This window comes from Haemaphysalis longicornis, unplaced genomic scaffold (genome assembly GCF_048455015.1).
Source record: "Haemaphysalis longicornis isolate Haplotype H1 unplaced genomic scaffold, Haemaphysalis longicornis Haplotype H1 scaffold_2, whole genome shotgun sequence".
In the NCBI taxonomy this organism is placed as follows: domain Eukaryota; kingdom Metazoa; phylum Arthropoda; class Arachnida; order Ixodida; family Ixodidae; genus Haemaphysalis; species Haemaphysalis longicornis.
Genome location: NW_027526295.1, coordinates 116,741,955 through 116,761,762, shown reverse-complemented (window position 1 = coordinate 116,761,762; position 19,808 = coordinate 116,741,955). Strand labels below are relative to the sequence as shown.

Genomic DNA, 19,808 nt, shown 5'->3' with positions numbered 1-19,808 from the left:
ACGTGGGGGTATGTCTTTAATGTTTACATAGAAAGAAATCCTCCTGCTATGCATGGCTCATGCCTTACGCGACTTACACTGGGCAAGCACCTCCATTTTTTTAAGTGGCTCTTGAATGTTTTCATGTTTGCAGCCTAAGGAAAGCGGGCCAATTGCCGTTGCACCGTTGTAATGACGTAATTTCGGGGTCGAAGAAAAGATAATAGAAAAAAAGTTTTAGGGTTGAAGCTCCTCTTGCTCGGGCCCTGTCCCGGCCATGCACGGCACATTGTACACGGCACATTGATGATGATTGTGGCAAGATCCCCCTAGGTATTGGCCAACCAAAGATTGGCAGAAGAGGTCATAACGTTCAACGCGTTCGTTGCTACCCAACAAGGAGGAGAGGAAGAAGAAGAGGTTGTCGTTCGTCACCTGCGAGCTCAAGACTGTCGCTCGTGCCCTGTCCCGTCCGTCGTTGCTTCCATACACGGCGGAAAAATGATGATTGTGACACGATCCCCCTAGAGATTGGCCAACCAAAGATTGGCAGAAGAGAAAAAACGTTCAACGCGTTTGTTCCTACCCAACAAGGACAAGAGTAAGAAGAAGAGGTTGTCGTTCGTCGCCTGCGAGCTGAAGACACCTACCGGGGGTACGCGACACAAGACGCTCTGCAGAAGGCGACGGCCAAGGTGGCTAAAATGTCACACCAAACTGGCCAACTTACCCATAGAGATTCTTATCGTCCCAAACAAGCCCTACATAATCACCACAAACATAGACATCGTCGACGGGCTTGTCAACGGAGCGGCGGAAACGTTGACGTGTCGATTCTGTATATGATGTGTGGGGGAATGTTTTATCGTTTTACCGGTACGCATTTTAGCTTTGCCCCTCTCATCATCATTCACTTCGTGGAGACGGCGCCAATTCTTGTGCTGAAGTTTCCAAGTCACCTGATGGGCATAGAGCACTACTATTTGGCTCAGGTGCTTTGCGACCCTATAATGTCAGTATTGTATGTGTTGGTTGAGTACGTTGTCCAAGCATTTGAGATTTCGAAAAAAAAGGTGTAAGAAAGGAGAACAGTTGCACAAAGGAACATACAACATGAATTTGTTTTTATAGCGACTTTACACTGAATCTAAAACGCAGCACAAAAAAAAAGCCTTTTTTTCTCCGAACCCGTTTGAACAAGGTTGAGTAGGTACAAACCGGTTCGAACCACAACAGAAGGGTGCTCCGGAACCGAACTGGGACTGAACTCGAAGTGCTTGAACCCGAACCTGAACCGAAGCCGAAAAAATTGCGGTTCGACACCCTGATTTATTGAGTTCGCGAAGCTTCGTTTTGCTGCGTGGTACGAGTTTCTTCATTTATAACCTGTCCTGTGTATTCCGATATCATTCAGAGCTATTCCAGCCCAATGAGCGACAAAGACAGAAACGCCATATTACAAATGGTTTGCTGTTTCGTTAAAAGCCAGTAACGGATTTTTCTTTTTGTTGAAAATAAATCGGGGTTGAGTTCGGCGCTCGATACTAGGTGTCAATTTATCACATTAGGACTCACATAAAGGTAAGACGCCAATCTGTTGTTAAGTCGACAAGCTGACAATATGAGTAGTGCCTGACAATTTTGCAACCTCAAAGCTAAAAGCGACGGTTACACGGCTCGCTTCACCACTCACAAGCCGCTTCCAAGAATCGTGCCGCTCGTGCTTATTTTACACGAAAGTGCACCGAAAATAACGAATAGAAATACCGTAATTAAAGTAAATAATACACTCTCAGCAACAAGGCAAATAATCTGTCTTAGCAAGGTACCTTTTGTGCCCTTATTGTCTTACGTATTTTATGTGTACATAATACGTTATTCTTATGTTCCTGATATAATATGCCTTATTTATGCGTAATTAGGTATCATATATTACGTTATACCCACTCTTATAACCCAGATCTGCAAGTTGAGAACATTTCGAATTAACGGAGGCCACATTCACGCCGATCTTTTATTTCAATCTCTCGGCGACTAGTTCTGGTAGCAGGTACAAGTCAGTCTTCTGTTTCTGCAGTAGCCGCCTCTGCGTCCGATGCTCTGGCAGTGCGCGTGACAGGCCCTTGCACTCCACGGACAACCGAAGCCACGACCTGAAGACATGCCCACAGCACGAGAGTTTACACCACACGAACATCACGAAGTAATAGGTTGCTCTCAGCGCAGGGGCATAAAAAGGAAATTAACAAATATAGACGTAAAAGTAACTCTTCACTGAAAACAGAAGAAGGCTGCTTTTTACAGATTTTATTATGTTCCCTGCATTCTTTTTTATAAGGTACATGAAAAGAAGGGTGAAATCCGTAGGGGGCAACATGAACGTGACATCATAAACTAGGTTTTCCCCCGTATGCCAGCACTGCGAATCGGAACGTTCAAAACTAGTCTTACTGCGCCTTCTAATAGCCGAAAAGTATTGGCAAAAACATTATTTTTCTCTTTCAATGTTTTTATAGAGGGGCCATGAAACTAGAGCTATGTAGCTGTAAATTCCCTCGCTTCCCGAATATTTCAACACCAGCGTGAATCCAATTTATTCTCATCAAACATTAAACAAAAGCATAGGACCTTGTCTTATAGTGACACCCGCGATAGGAAGAGTACTCACGGGCGCGGACTAAAAGCTTTGATGAATCGCCTTCGCTTCCACAAGCCAGGGCCAGGACGCCTGCGAAAATTCGGCGCGTCAGCTCTTTTTCGAACAACATATAAAAGCTATTGCCGAAAACAAGAGCGGAATCCCCAGTGTCTTAGCTAGAAAAGAAGCTCTGCAGATAAAACGCCATATTTCTTGTCAAAAACAGCACCAGTTCTTTGTTCCTGAGCGCGGAATGACGTAAACGTCATGCCAAGTCTTTTGTTTTTGTTTTTTGATCCTACAAACACCCACCGACATTCCGACAAGCTCCAATCCCCTATTCTGCACGACGGTGATTGGCCGAGCTCACTCTGCTGGATTACATGAAACGTACGTGTTGCACCGTTTTCGTTCGTCTCAATTGAAATGATACTTACTTATTCGGCCCAATTGAAATGATACTTACCCAGTAAAAGCCCCAACAGGAAAACAGCTGAGAAGAGCCTCATCTTGGTACTCAGCAGGACGTCGACACCTGCAAAGTAGTAGGCCTTGCGTATATACTTTAGGTACCGAAAAATTACTGTTATGCAATTTCTTAACACACACTTTCAACCCTTTTCAGCCATTTTTCTACTAGATGGGCGTTTTTGGTGCCAATTGAGGCTCCACCAACTAGGTTAATGGAAAAGTGAACCTCTTGCTGTACGTGAGCAATATCTGCTTCCTGGGCTTGAAATTTTGATATTTATTGCTCAGAATCAAAGAACCTAACTGTCGCTCATTCATCCTCTCACGCTTCGATTTGGGATCACAGTTCTGGACCCCATTGATGAAGTTCAACAGAGAAAAGAAATCCTAAAGCAATGTGCCCTTGTTATCCACCGAACGTATGCAACTTTCGGGCAAAGTTAAAAAAACTAACGCCACGGCCGGCCCAGGTTTACTTCCGGCTTATATGCCTCGAGCAGGGCTGTGCTGTTCTGCAAAATGCCCCCCGACATAAGCTAATGTCCTTCTGGTAATGTTTATACGAGGGACAATCACATTTGTTAAAATATAAAACAGAAAAAAACTTACTCGTACATTTCAACCGGTACAGGCCATTCAAAATAAACTTCTGCTAGAGTCTTCGAAAAGGGAGGCCGTATAAACATGTAAGAAGAATAAAACAGTTGTGACGGCTTAAGAGGGCTTTTTTAAAGTGGGCCATTTCAAGCCAATGTGGAAAACGTCTGTGGATAGCAAGCACTACTAATATGGACAAAGTGGCATTGTCATCTTCATTTATCGCCTGCATGACGCCGTGTGTAATGCTCATTTATCGATAGTTGAGGGCAGGACAAATATATTTAAGCAAAGAGCACAATGAATGGCCCTGACACGCTTAGTAAGTCAAGCTTAGCACAATGGTTTCCACCAGGACAACGAGAAACAATGAAATATCAGTCATGCTTCTTCAAGGCGTGTATTTAAACTAAGGAAGTTTGCCGCAAGGTGAGGCTTTATTTCAGCCAGTAGTCACCCAAACTCGGCGTGATAATCAAAGGATCATATGAAACTACGTGATTAGAATGACAGAGTTCCTGCAAAATAGTAAAATAAAATCCCGTGTGGAAACTTCCGCTTCTCGTGAATACGATGGTGTTCAGTTCGGTAGTTTTTATCCTTGAGAAGTGCGCCTTCCAAACTAAAGTGTGTGTTTATTGTCTGCACATGGTACATTCATTATTACAAAGAATTTCCTTAACACATAGTAAACTCTTTTCAACGAAACTTTGTAAACCCTTACTTCATTGGAGAATATTTAAACGTGTTTTCTTCCTTGTATGATTGCAATCACTAATGACGGGTAGTCCTAAAATCTGCGATATTATTCTTTTTTGTTTTGGGTGCTTACAGCCTGCAATGTCGGGAAATCTTTCCCTAGAATTTAAAAATGCTTCCCCACGGCCCTGTCTATAGACTTTAAATACCATTTATGTAGCTTATGATGGCCATCGTCACATTATTCGCGTGGGTACGTTACTGCAGTTTAATAAGTAAAGTGCGCATTGCGGATCCTAGAGCTCTTTATTTAGTTAGATTTAAATAAATGCTGAGATACAGCTCGCACAGGAGCTTCCAGCATTTGCAGATATATAAGTGTTTCCGTGCAAATACATTGACATTGTTAAATTACGTATAGCAACTCAGAAAGAGCCGCGCCAAGATTTTTTTTCGGTAAAGCGAGGTGGTTGTCTAAAATGATGGTGCCTTTGTATAGGCTCTTGTTTTCACAAGCAAACCACTGCCCAGACATAGAACCACCGAAGTAATTATAAAAACTTTAGTACATCTGCCTTATTATACACTTGTTTTTGCTCGTAGAGTTGAATTGCTTGTACCGAAAGTGCAAGCAGAACGTCTCGAGTTCACCCTTGGCTATTAACAAAACTGCCAGCATTCTATTTTTTTCCAACAAAGTACGTCTCCACCTATCGGCCACAGTAAAGAAATAGGATACAAGATGCATTTTTGGTATAATGTAAAGCCTTTGCATCGTATGTATATTCTGGACATGAAACCTACCCATACAGCAGGTACCTTCGACCGTGGCACAATATTTCCATGTCTGTGACTCAGCTAGTGTAGACGTAGCGTGCGTGTGAATTCATACACGTGTTAGAATAAATACTTCCATCAAACCCGCCGGGGAGAAGAACCGCTCCTAAAACAAATATTACCGCTTTTAAGCAGTCTTACTGAGCGTTCCGAAGCTTCCGGTTTGGGTTCTCCAGAAAACACGCCAATTATGCAACATTCAGCCTCCTTGCGCGTTTAAACAACGAGTAAAACCACCTTGTATTTTGTCTGCAACTTCATACACATTTCCCGCTACACCGCCACAACTTTACAAACAAAATGTTCAGCGCTGCAATGAAACATCAGGTTGTTAAGGTAGATTTAATCATTTTTACTACGATAATTGGTCCTGTTGATGTAAATAAATGATCTTTTTGAAATAAAAGACTTCACCTATAGCGTAAATGAAAGCGCATAATAAATTGGTCGGCTTACCCAGATTTTTCGAGCCATCTATAAATAGGAGTTTAGAAGAAGAAAGGCTGAACAAACAACTTGAGAAGATACGCGGAGAACTACTGGAAATGCCAGTGTTCCTGCTTAAACCGCCTACTTGCAATCTTGGGGACCACGGTTTACGACCTGTTAACTTCAGGCTAAATACCGACAAATGGCAAAGCCCGTCAGATACAACACATTATCGATATAAAATGTATCTGGTGACGGTACCCCATAACGCTAACCCTCACGCGAGAAAGGTTCCCAGGCCGGCGGAGGAGAGACCCTGGAGGAGCCTCGGGCACATACTCGCACTACGCGCATGAGCAGCAGTGCGGAGTCTCTTCGGCAATCTGCGGCTGCCCAAGAATTCCACGAGCCGGTCCAGCCACGACTGGACCCCACAATGAGCCAGGCATCTGACACGGCGATGCACGCGAAAAGAAAAGAACAAAACCCGGAGGCAAACGCAATGCACACCGGTCCCACCGGAGCACATCGCTCGTTAGCGAAGTGGACATGGGATGAAAATGGCGGCAAAATATTTGGTCTATGGATTCAATAGAAAGTGGCCTTAGGGAAACGAAACAAAACTGCCCCAAATTAAGAAGCACCGCCAGCTGCTCAACCTAATTCCCACCCCAAAGACTCGGAAGACGCCGCAGCGGAAACATTCACGGATGCCACCAATGCCAGCGGACAACAAGAAAATCATTTATGGCCTACATGCGGGCCCTCATCTTTCGAAATGGTTGGTCGCAGAAATTATTAACGACATTGGAATAGGAAGCCTACACAGAAGCAATACTACGACAGTGTTCGTATTAAGGTGCAATGCGTGGAAAACATCGTCATTGGTAGTACCCCAAGAAAAGATCTTGCTTTCGCGTTTCTGGAGGAAATCAGCGGCATACAACTAGGGTGACACATATGAACTGTGAGATCCCATGGGAAAACATCACAATGGATTAGCAGCGGCGTCATTAACAGCGTTCTACCGAACACCAGTCCCAGAGAACTCATGGACGCACTCCCAGTGCCAGAGAGATCTAATGTTGTTGCACCACAAATGCTTGAAAAAGCACCTAGAGCAGTAACTTTCAGTGCAGAGAACTTTAGAGGATCGCCTTTTCGTCTTACCTCTGTCGCTGTGACGCTGTTCGATGTCATGCGACCGCCATAATCAGGCAGCGCAGCGAGGTAACGGACCCAACTAGAGCCCAACGGCGTACCATAACGGCGTCCCACACAGGCTTCGGAAACAAAGCTGTTTACATAGTCATAACCATTAGAAAATCCTGAACCGCTGGCGCTTGTCATACATGTCCCCGTTGTTTAGCGCCAAGAAACCTGCAGATACATTTGAGGCAAAATCCCTGAATATAAACGGCAGCCCCTGCGTCCATTTAGTTAAGAACGTATGTTGGGTTGGTTTTTAGAAGCGAAAAAATTAGTCGCCAAAAACGACGCGTTCTAAACTGCGGAGTAAGAAGCCGGCTCGTGCGGGATGAAAGCAAACACAAAGAGAGCAGGTCTCCCGCTCACGCTGCTCTAAGCTAGACAGGCACTGCAAAGGCGCTAAATTTGGATTGCATTGGACAAGTGTCACGCGAAGAATTCGCGAGGACAAAAACTAACGCTGGTTAAAGAAGATGACGAAAAGGATCTACGAAGCAGACGGCACGCGCAAGATGCTCCGCCAAGTTGATTGACACCAGCTATGGCGCCGAGTGCCCGCGACCATGGCACAAGCTCGCGCCGGCCACCAGCCAATCAGGAGCGGCCAGCGACAGCGACCGGCGGGCAGAGGCGATTCCTAGAAGAAGACGGAAGACAGGAGAGAGACTGGAGTGTGGAGCGTGACCGGGCTGCGCGGCGGTCGGGCTAGGGAACATGAACTAGGGAAGAGGTTAGGCTTGAGCGGCGACGAGCTTAAACAGTGGGTGCTCGAGGAGCAAAATAGCTGGCTCGAGGAAACAGTTCTAGAGCTCCAGGCGGCCAAAGAGCTAGCCGAGATAAAAAAAGAGATTGCCGCAAAACAGAAAGAAAATTTTCAGCTGCGGCTACGGCTCGCGGAGCTTGAGGCGACGCAAAGAGAAGTACTTCAGGCAGGGGGCGATGAAGAAGCCCCAAATGAAACGCAGATGTTGACATCTCTTTTGACTGTTGACGAGTTTGTGGAACCTGCGGGTAGGGATGACGATAAAGCGGGTGTGTATGACATCCTCCCTCAGGAACGCAAATCGATACAAGAAAGTGCCCCGATCGGAGACAGGGGGGTCATAGAACCCCAGACTTTCACCCAGAGGGCAAATAAAGAGTTGGGGAAAAAGCAACCGCCACATAAGCGGTGTACTAATTTCAATCGGACAAAGGAGCGACATTTAACAAAAAAGCAAAAGATAGGCAGGGTGGCAAGAAGGGCACAGCCAAAGCCCAGGAGTTCAGAAAAGAACGCCACCGGTAGGAAGAAAAGTTCCCGTGAAATTTTCTCTGGGAGCTATCACGAGTGCCCTCGCGTTTTGATATCTTGTAATGGTAGATATAATCGCAACTCTGGCACGCGCGTGTATCGAAAAGGCAGGGGATGACACCGCAGCCACTGTCGAAAAAGGCACGAACCACCTGCCGGTTTGCATTTGTGGTTGACGTCTGGTCCGAAATCTCACTTGAATGTCATGTGTGGAGATGGCTGGTGTTTTGATTCAATATGTACTCTGATCAGTGTATGTTTAACGCGTGTGTTCTATAGGGGACATTTCAAGTGCATTTGTGAGGACTAGAGCCTGTGTACGTGGCGCGGTTAGGACTGCAAAAAGACATTTTTCGTTGAAAAATGCTTGAGCGGGGGGACGTGTCATGCGAAGAATTCGCGAGGACAAAAACTAACGCTGGTTAAAGAAGACGACGAAAAGGATCTACGAAGCAGACGGCACGCGCAAGATGCTCCGCCAAGTTGATTGACACCAGCTACGGCGCCGAGTGCTCGCGACCATGGCACGAGCTCGCGCCGGCCACCAGCCAATCAGGAGCGGCCAGCGACAGCGACCGGCGGGCAGAGGCGATTCCGAGAAGACGGAAGACAGGAGAGAGACTGGAGTGTGGAGCGTGACCGGGCTGCGCGGCGGTCGGGCGACCGGACCCGTGCCGTGCCCCAAGAGGTCCTCCACCAGGACAACCTTCAAGACATCTTCTCCACAAGCTAGTCGTGTTGCCGGGCAACAGTGAAAAAACAGCGGCTCCAAGACAGCTGCGTTCGCCACAACGGGGACGGGAGCTCGGAGCGCGCTGCACTGCCACGGCATCGACCCACTGCGTGAACATTTCAACGCTGCCACAAACCTGTGCCGGTAGTATCCACGTACTGCGTCGTTTACCTTTATTCCCGGACCGTGACTTTTTCTTGTTTCTTCAAACCCGCTTTGGTTACCACTTTGGTAATAGTCTCTATTGTTCCCCATTTGTTGTTAATTCCGCTTTGCTCTTTGTTACATTGTTTGTATGTTTTTTGGGTCTCGATTGTTATAAAAACTAGTCTCGTTCATAAAGCTTATTCTTCTATTTATTATTGTTGTCACCGAACCTGACAACAAGCCTTATTTCCCGTCATCAAGAGAGGAGTGCGACAGAGAGCCGGAGAGCGGAATGAGTGTTAGCAGTGAGGAATGACGGCGCCACATGTGTTGGCCTTATTTATAGAAAGTGTGCTAGCGTCGTGCGCCCTAAAGCTTGTAAAAACCGCATAGCTGTGTCAGAGGTCGTTGTTAATTGATGATATTGTGTTTTTTTGACGAAATCCGTGCACGATGGTATCAGTTGACATAGGCAACGAATGGGATCATGGTAGGGAAATGTGTAGAGATAGCGCTGTGGATGTTGAGGATATAGTTCAACCGGAAACGCCCCCGGGAATACGGCATTAATCGGGGCTGTCATGCCGAGCCCGGTTACCAGTTGAACATTTCGCGTGTTGTATGTTGTGCTTTTTCCGGGTTCTTAAACATGCATTTTTTTTCATTTTAAAAAGGGCGTGAATGCGCCTCTATTTCTAGGAACAGCAAGAACTGCGTATTACCGCCATTCAGTTATGATGATGCAGTGTGTTGAAGATGAACACATTGAGGCCTATTGTGATCAAATTATTTAATTATAATAACCAATCATGTTCTCATAATCCGCAGAGCTGCGATTACGCTGGCGAATGCGTCAAAGATGTTGATATCGTAAATTTCCTTTGGGAGAGGTTTATTGGGGCACTTCTGTTGAAAAAACCGAGGAAACTGAGCAGCGCAGAAGTAAAACTTAGTAGCGTTTAATCACTGTAATATCCATAAAAACAAATAGCGCAACTCTAGGGTATTTTCTTGCGGCGAAAAGTCAGGTTTGCAGAGGCAGCTTCACGCCGAATGCTGAAATGGTTATCTATATCAAACCCGCTTTGTACCCTAAACGATGATCACGGAATAGGCGTAAGTTACTATAACGTCGGTGGAACTGCCGCATATACCAGCCACCGAAGAAAGGGGAGGTGTTTACAAGCTGTTCACCGTGTATTTTCGCAGTTGGATCGCGGTTTAACATGCCGTAGAGCCACACGTGAATGAGAATGTAGCGAACGCAGTTGGAACATTTTAGAAAGGGTGTAATGTTTGTTTGTTCGACGGATTTCAGCTTTATAATAAATTCATGTTTTCCCAAAATAACCTGCCGATTCTGGTTAGCGCTACGAAAACATTCGCCATCATTAGTGGATACCGAGAAATGGCGCAAATGGAGAGATATAACGCATGATACCAAAGGATAGGAAATCTCCGACGTACAACCAATCCCTTACAATGTGGGTGCTTGATGCCAGAAGTCACACTGTGTACAAAATTATTGCGCCAAACTTCAAATTCAGATGAACGCATAGGACTTCGGATGGGCTATATGTGGAAGCTAAGGTGTAAGTACGCATATTGTCGTCTTGGCTCGGCGAGAATGAGTGAATCGGCCGTGAGGTTCTTACGGCAGCAGTCGTCCCATTGAGTTTATCAAAAGTAGCAGCGCGAACCAAACAGGGATGCAGACAAGACAAGAAAGCCTGTCCTTGTTGTCCTGTCTCTGACCCAGTCTTTTTTCCGTGGCTCTCTTTTATGTACAAAAACGTAAAACGTTCGACGTTCTTCCGTTAAGTGGAGAATATTGTTGATATATTTGTAGCCTTAACGTAGGGTATCTATGTGCCAATCATATAAAAATATTTGTATGCCACACTGTGTGTACCGGCTAATAACTTGAAACATCGAAACGTAAAGTGAGGCCAAACATCAGCCTATGCAGCACTGGCTTCGAGAAGCATAAAATGGCGCAGATAGTGTTGTCTTATGATGCCACGAACCAGCGATACGGCCCAAAGTGGTTTATCATACCATTATTTTTTTCGCCAGATCATACTCATCGCACCGAGAACTTTCGCAGAACGGTCCCTAATCATATTTCACTGTAAAAGAGGGGTTTAATTGTCGGGGCATCACGGACCAAGCCATGGGGTTTCCTCACCGTACTTCTAGCCAACTATGGCTACACGCCGTTTGTCTCACTGCTGGTAATGAAGGGATTACTGTACGAATACTGATTACGACATCTAGGAGTCCCCTGTTCTCCATAATGATAAAATAAGCGCCAGTTTGGTGTTTCGCCTAATCTCAACGAAGCACGCTGCATTAAGCTATCGAAGGCATGGACCACGCAGTGCAGCCTTGCTTCCTGCAATTCGACTCTTCCTTGAGGTTCAATTCACACAGGTAAAGCAAGTGCTAAGCGATGTTACGTGTAACCATCCTGAAGTACGGATTAGTTATGAGGTTTACCGTGTGGATGCTACACAGGCGACGAGGCATGGCCTGGTGAATGGCTCTGGCTTAATTCCGACCGACTGGGATCTTTGACGTGCGGCGAAATGTCGAACACAATGGCCTTTCGCTTTTCGCCTCAACCAGACATACGCCCGTCCGCGCGTTTATACCCACCGGGCCGTTTCTCCCGAAGGCGAAGTCGCGTAGCCCCTTCGCTCTCCCAAGTTTGCTACTCTGAATTATTACTCGGATATCGTTGCCCATTACTACCACGAACGACGGGGCCTCCCGCCACCACATCCCCATTTATTGAGAGCTGCAGTGACTGCCTTTTACCGACTTCAGACATACTCCTATCCTCACCCCATTACCCTCCATGCCATGTACCCCACACTCTACTACTCTCTACGTGTAATCTCTGTCCCCTTCGGCACCCTGTACCACGTGGCATGGGAGTGTGAGGAACCCCCATATCTTACCCCAAATCCTCACCCAATGTACGAGGAGTGGGCCGGCCAGCTGGCCAGCTCCTACCTCTATGTCCAACGTAGCCTGGTAGAGAGGGCCAGGGCAGCCAGCGCGGATCCGCACTAAAGGAGGCCGCCCATCGGCAGGCGTCCAACCACTAGCGCCCGAAGGTCGTCTAAATAAAGTTTATTCACTCACTCCATTCACTCACTCCCTCACTCACTCACTCTAACAACAAAGCGACAGCCGTCGCTAGGATACATACCCGCGTCCTTGGGCTCATCTTGAAGTAAGCATACTATCATCGCAGTGGCACATTAGTTTTATGACGCGAGAGTTCTCAACAATTTGGGCCACTCGTTTCCCGGCGGCCACAGCCGGATCCTTTGTCATTGAATAGGAGCTCGATATCCGCAATGCCCCGCAACAAACAGTTTTCACTTTAGTCTAAACTGCATCAGGACCTGCAGGACAGCATCCCGAGCAGCAGTCCTGGAATGAGGGCCTCTGGGGCTTGGGAAGAGAACTGTCCTTTCGGTTTGAATGAATAAAGATTTACCACAGCCACCACGACCCTAATGCGGCAGCATTACGACACGATATGCAGCGGTCTTTATTATAAACTGTTCCTTGGTACGTGCGCGTATTGGATACTACACCCCGTGAACCGGTAGGTGGAATTCTACACGTTCACATAAAGAAGTTCAAAAAATGAAAACAGCTTACATTTTCACGCAAACTCTAGCCAAAGCTGTTATTTTCAAACGTGTGCAGCGGTTTGCTTCAAAATTGCGGAGACTTCACTCATGCAAAAGTGAGGTACTGTGTTGCAGAGAAGTAGTAATAGTACGAAACTTGAAGGAGCCATATAGTAGGAGGGGTTCCCTAGTCCGGGAATCTATGTCACGACTGGACGACCGATGCCCTAGATCGTTAAGTAGCGCTTGAAACGGCACCACGGCAGAGAAGACATATACGACGTCGCTAAAGCGCCATCGTGTGTGTCTTCTCTGCTGTCGTCCCGTTTCAAGAGCTACTTAAGGAATTATCAACAGCCAACTTTCCAAACTGTCGATTTTACTGATTCACTAGATGCCAGTAGTTGCCGGCATCTAGTCTAGTTGCTGGTAATAATGTTCTAGTCACTGGTAATCATGTTCTCCCGCAGCACATGGAGGGGGAAGGAGGTAGGCAATGATGGGAGGTTGGGGTTATGCGCGCACTCCAATAAAATGTGGACTAGTGTGCCAAGGTTAGAGCAAAAGTGCGTTGGGCGGGAAATTAAGTGAGAAACATGCGGTGTAAGCGAAGTGCATGCACGAAGATATTCGTTTGAATGCGACGAAGAGTCGTTTCTTCTTGTAGTGGTGTTTTAGTGAGGTTGAGATAATTGTTGTCTTTCGAATCGATATTAATTGACAATGCCTTGAAATGTACGAATTTTGTGGACCTCGCTTGTTCTTCTGATGTCTCGGAGGAGTGCGGAGGCTTGGTGATGGTTAAAATTATTGCCCGCAAATGTGAAGTGGGCGGGTGTCCAGACGAGGGCGACGTTTATGCGGGGCTGATGTTGCGAGAGGAGGCGGATGGTAGTTGGGGCCACGCTCCTCGCCAAGAAGCTCCGAAGGCAGCTGAGAGTCGGTTAAGATGACGGCGCTCTTGGTGTGAATAAGCGCGAGTGCGATCGGCAGTTATGCAGCAATTTGCGTGGATGTCGTATTAATTGAAGCACAGTTAATAACTGCTGATTTGGTTGTGTCGGTCGCAACCTTGTGCTGCTCGCCTGGACATGAGCTAGCGTCCGTATAAGCGACGTCCAGATGGTTCCGATAGATGTTCTCGTGGCCTTGACTCCGTGCTTGTCCTATCCCAGGGTGGAGATCAGGGTACATGCTCTTTGGTATCGGGCGAGCCCGTACAGCAAATCTGTACAGCCGTACAGCGAACTCGTACAGCCTCGGAGAGGACAAAAAGAGCAGAAGTAGATGCTGGGTGCGGGAGTCGTAGGTGTTTGAGTAAACGAAGGCCCGCAGGTGTTTAAGTGAGCCGGCTATGTTGGCTGGCAAGGTGGCCTTCTATTATTTCCGAAACTGTATTATGAAGCCCCATTTGAAAGAGATACTGGCCAGAGGTGTTCATAGGCAGGCCCAATGATTGTTTGATAGCCTTGCGTGTGAGCTTGTCAATGGAGTCCAAGTCTCTTTTGCTGAGGCAGAGGTGTGGAGCAACGTAGTTAACTCAAGAGATCAGAAGTTCTCGAATCAGTCTAATCATATCTTGTTATTTCCGGCCCCGATGGCGGTTAGAGATGCCTTGGAGCATGTGCGAAACTTGAATGAATGTCTTGTATAATTAGGATCAGGCCAGATCGTCGCGTTTATTTGCTTGTGCGGTGAGACTGGGAATTTTGATTGAAGAGCTGGGCTTGACGTCCTGGCCGTCCAAATGTAAGAAAATAAGCTGAATATTTCGTACTGGTGGGTGCTTAGGCAGAATTACTAATTCTGAATGATGAGGTGGGCATTGGAGACCCACTGACAATGTGTAAGACTGCACAATGCCCACGGCCTCTCGGAGAGCAACTTGTATATTTCCTTAAGAGTCAGTATTTGTCCACATGGTGATATCATCGGCATATTGAGCATGATGTATTTTGGGGATGGCATCCATTCGTTTGGGCAAGTTGAGCAAGGCTGGATGGAGCAGAATGAGAGACAATACGGAACCTTGGGGCGTGCCTCGATCACCAAGAAATATAGGATCCGACGTGGGGTTGCCCACTTTGAGGATAGCCGAATGTTGGGTTAAAAAATCTGAAATGTAGGAGTAGAAGCGATGGCCACATTCAGTATGATTGAACAGAGAGAGAATAGCTGAATGTAAAACCTTATTGAAGGCGCCTTTAAGGTCAAAGGCTAGGATGGCACTCGGAGAGTGACGGGTAGCCGGCGCCAAGACTTTTTCCTTGAAACGGAGGAGGATGTAGTGGGTACTGAAATGTTTGCGGAACACATACATGATACTGGGGAATAGGCCTCTTCCTCCAGAAATGGTTGAAAATGTCTCAGTATACGCCATTCTACCAGCTTATCCACACAGGATGTGAGGGATATCGGGCGCAAGTTGTCAAGATGAGGTGACTTGAGGTATGTAGCGTATCTCCAAGGTTTTCAATTGGGGAGGAAGGCAACCAGATTGTAGTAATGTGGTGAAGTAGATGATCAAGGGAGTTGCCGTTCAGGTTTTCCAGAAGCCTGTGAGTTACTTGGCCTGGTTCAGAAGCGCTGTTTTTCTTGCTTTCTGAAGGAGCTCATCAAATTCGTAAATGGAAAGTCCCTGTCGAGTAGGTCATTCGGCTGTCTTGTGTGTGGGGGTGGGGAAAAATTCTGGCTGGTGTTTAGCTATCGATCTGCTGAGGTTTGCAGAAGGGCCTTTGGGGAACCTTGAAACAAATGTATGGTCCGAATCATGCTTCGGTGGGATTGCCGCTTGATTGTAAAGGGCCGACGAGTTGTCTGAGTAAGCGCCAAGTTTTACGTGGGGTTAGGTTCCCTTGAAGAGTATCTATCGCATAGCTGAAGCCAATTCTCTTTGGATAGAAGGAAACGCCAACATACTACAGCCGTCCAGATATGTATTGACTGGGTGCCGCAACACGCAGGTAGCCTCGAAAACAGGTTGCTTACGTCATAACAATCGTGCGAACTTCTATGCTCCACTAGCTTCCTGACCACCCGGTGCCACCCCGGTTTGACGTCCATCGAGCCATCTTCGTTGAACACGAGAAAAAACGACGAGAAGCCTGCGAGGCATAACTCCCCAAAATGAACACCCCCTTCCAAAGGGAACTCCCTGACGGGCTCCAGTTATACCCTACAAGGCCCGAACAGCGACCGCCTTTACCGAGGACGTGCTCCACAAGTGGTGCTGCTATGTTAAAGCGGCGGGGCGTAATGGCCCAGAAATTCGTGACGACTCCGTCGGTATCATCGAACCACTGTAACTCTGCCGTCCACTGCAATGACTAAACAGTTTAAATATCTTGTTTAATTACCTTTGTTCTTTTTTTTTATTTTAAATCTATACATCCATTTTCAATTTTGTAATTTATCCGTTATACCTCGGTGGAACGGGAAGAGTTTCAGTTCTCGAGCCCGTTTTAATAAAGTCAAGTAGGACATTCGACACCTCCTGTGGGACTGTGGGGGACTCCTATAATTCCGAGCACAATACTCTCAACAGGTGGGATTATATACGAAGAGTGGACGACGCCCACAAATCCCAGTCATGCCAAGAAAACATTATTCTCCCCGTGGGAGTTCGCTTAAGAACCAGGTGTAGCCCCAAGAAATGAGGACCTATTTTATCCCTGCACCCCCGCTTTCTTCGAACACTAGCCACCGACTTTCTTACACAAATTTATGCATACATCAGTAGGCGAAGATACCCTGATGATGATGATGGTGGTGATGATGATGATGACTATTTGGCAGCACTCGGAGAGTACCCGTGCCTCGTGCTTTCGCGCGCCCGCGCCGATTATCCGGCAATGTCACTTGGGCTGCCACGCAACGGACGGCGCTCAATCCTGCAACTTTGCCCCATGATCTACTCCTACAGACGAAATGCAACACTTTATAAATAGTTGAAGACCAAATAGGAGGCCTTTCAAACAGTAGGTTTGTTACTGGAGTTTTTAAACTCGCATTTGTGGTCCCCCCAATTGTGGTGCCCTCAAACCACGCCTACAGTTCTTATGTACAGTCGCTCAGGGTTGGGGCGATTATGAAAGTGTACGATAACAAAAATCGAAGTCTGGTGAAGTGATTTAGGGTGTGTAATATGTATTGAAAGCTTGTCCAGGTGTACAAATTCTGCAGCAAAGAGCCACGCGACTGCGTACATACCGAAGCGACCACACCGACCAGGCCGTCCCATAGCACACAAAGTATACGCTTACATACTATCTTTACCAAATTTCCATATCTTCCCTCCTAACCGATCACGCTGGGTAAACGCCCATTTTCCGTCAGAGAATGATGGGCGCTCTTTCTCCTATTACAACGCACCCTTTGTTTCTTTATCTCTCTATCATTGCATGGTGATACTGATTACATGAACGACGCGGCTTCCAATCTGACAAGAATTTAATAAAGTACCAAGTCCGTGAAACGTAACCTTCTAACTTACTGATCAAGTTCCACTCCTGCTATGACAAATCTGTATTAGTTTGGCAGTCTCATAACACCTACTCCAATTGACGCCACTGGCCACCCTGTCGGTGCGTGATAATCCCAGCGTCCACGATGCGGTCACTGCTGCCTGGGCCATTGGTTGCACTCAGGACGTATCGGCCAACGCCTAAGCCCGTTTACCCAACGCTGCCCCAGTCTGGCTGGGCTTACCTCTTGTTACATTCAGACACTCTCCTTTTGACGCCAGTGGTCAGCCGCTAATTCAAAAGTGTTCATAATGTCAACGCCGAACTTGGCCGAGAACGGTTGCTCACATAGCCGCTGCTGGCGGCCTTCGGCAAATTGTGCGAGTGCTCTCACAAAGAAGGGTGTCAGTTTTAACGGCAGAATCGGTCCTCTTCCCAAGTTGGATGAAGGAAAAGCATCTACGTACCTTTACCGACAGGAAGCGTGGGCCGCCAAACAGGATCCGAAGTGGTTAGCACAACGACCACGTCCGTTCGGCTGCTGTGTGTTTGACTCGTTCTGGTCTGACTGGCGATAATATATAGGGGTTTCCTCGTTATCCAAAAGCTCTGTCACTGTCATCATACCACGATATATCACGCAATGTGTGCTACCAAACGAAGCGGCAAGTGTTTTAGCATATGCCCGTAACTGGCAGAGAAGCCGCTACGACGATTGCGAAGCCAACCGAGTAAAGAAACAAAAGAGTAAAAAATATGCCACAAATACGCAGAACCCGGCTCAGACACGACACGTGCGCATGAAGGTGATAGATGGCGCTTTTCACAAGTACCACCCAGAACAGCCACCGCCACGTGTCTTTACACGACCACCCCGGATATACACCGCGTGACTAGTCGAAACAAGAAAATTTGAGACACAATGGTCCAACGTCCAAGATAAGAAGGTTGGTTAGGTATTTTTGTAACTAGGTCAGCGGCTGCGCACCAGCTTTGCACGATACTCCTCGCGAATAAACGTTCTGTGCGAAGTGCCAAAAAATATTTCGCCAGTGTCCTGCTTTGATAAGTAGTGTTTGGCAGGCCAACTCTAGCTACCCCCCAAGCTTCAATATTGTGCAAATGGCGTTTTGGCAGGCTACCCCAATGCAGTTCATACCCTTCGGATCGTGCCGGAAAAGCTGCGCCGGGGTGTATGTTTTTTTTTTCACTGAAAGGATACCAGCATACGTGACCATCTGACCGGGAAGCATGTAGGTGAAGCAAACAAACCGCGCCACGTAGGCCAGCACAAGGCAACTGCCTTTGAAACAATGTTTCTCTCGACGAACGACAGTTGAAAACGAGCCCTATCCTGCCCTGCGCCGAAGTTAGCTCAGGTATTTTTATCTGGACGCCTGAAACCACTCCTAATCATTTGACGATGCGACCGCTTCTACATTATCGCAAAGTTCTGACTGGAACTAACCAAAGCCTATGTTTATTGTCTTGCCTCCTTCAAATAAACCTGCGCTTTCTGTTGACGAAAACTAAGTCATACAAGTAGCAGGAATTGTAATTCTGACAGATTTTAAAGCAGCGCTACACCTTTTGCAGCTGGGTATTCCCAAGAAAAGTGTCGGCCAGCGTTCCTTACGGCTTGCCCAACCGCACACCAGGAACGGGTTCAATGCGCGATTTTAAAGGGTTTATTCCCATGCAGTCTTCAAGAAGAATGAGGCCGCTGATCAGATGGCATGGAATGCGCAGTAATTTGCAGGGCCTGTTAGTTTCGCGGATCATTGGAATGGCTTTGTGCGGGCAGTAGTGGACAATTTCCAGTCCTTGGGGGATCCCCATTAGCAGCCTTGCGTCACAAAGGGACTTACAAGATCTGAGGCAACATTGCGGTGCCACATCCGAAAGGGCTGTTTGGTTATTTAAAGAAGGCTTCGTGCAAAACCTCAGTGTTCGTCAGTTTCAGCGGTAGGGGAAGTGCACCACTACGTAATATTTTGTACCGAGCATGCTGTAGAGGGGACGGCAATGCTCAGCGATGCATAAGTTGGCTGCCACACACACCACTCCTGACCACTTTGTCTTCCCAAGGGGACATTCGATGCTGCGCAGGGAGATGTCGTGCATGCCGCTTAGTTTCCTTCAGTAGACAGAGCTGGGGGACTCGTAGGGCAGTGAATATCATGTTAACTCGTTAGGTGGCTCACGGGCGATGCAATTGCCAGCACATATTGCCAGGCTAACACCGCCGGATACAACAAAACCATTGCCACCACCACTGTTTTCAAAGGATCTCTATAGATTACACGATGGAACTGACGTATCCAGATAATATTATCAACAAATTGTGGGTTAGGGGGCTGTTGGAAACGGCTGTTACACATACAAGTAAGTATTTCCTAAACTTTGTTATGAAGGGGAACAGACATGTGCGTATGTAGCGCCTATTTCGTATAAAAATTATATAAAATTTCTTATTAACGCCACACTTTGCCATCTAAATCAACCAGACAATGGCGCGATGCAGTAGACAAATTACCTACTCCCCGTGCAACCGCAGTATGAAAGACTTCCTCTGCAGAAAGATTACCTTGCCTGTTGAAATATTTATAGTTATACGCTACAGAACTCGGACGCTTTTGTGCAGCTGGAAACGACGCTGTGC

General features: G+C 46.9%; 1 protein-coding gene across 1 annotated transcript; it reads right to left on the bottom strand.

Annotated features, from left to right (window-relative positions):
* Positions 1–1,990: 1,990 nt before the first annotated feature.
* On the bottom strand, positions 1,991–17,726 carry LOC144167321 (defensin-1-like). The gene is made up of 4 exons (XM_077696617.1): positions 17,614–17,726; positions 3,084–3,152; positions 2,648–2,707; positions 1,991–2,132 (listed from the first exon to the last, which is right to left on the bottom strand). The coding sequence occupies exons 2-4, from the start codon at positions 3,124–3,126 to the stop codon at positions 2,014–2,016; spliced, it is 222 nt and encodes a 73-aa protein (XP_077552743.1). The 5' UTR covers positions 3,127–3,152; positions 17,614–17,726; the 3' UTR covers positions 1,991–2,013.
* Positions 17,727–19,808: the final 2,082 nt, after the last annotated feature.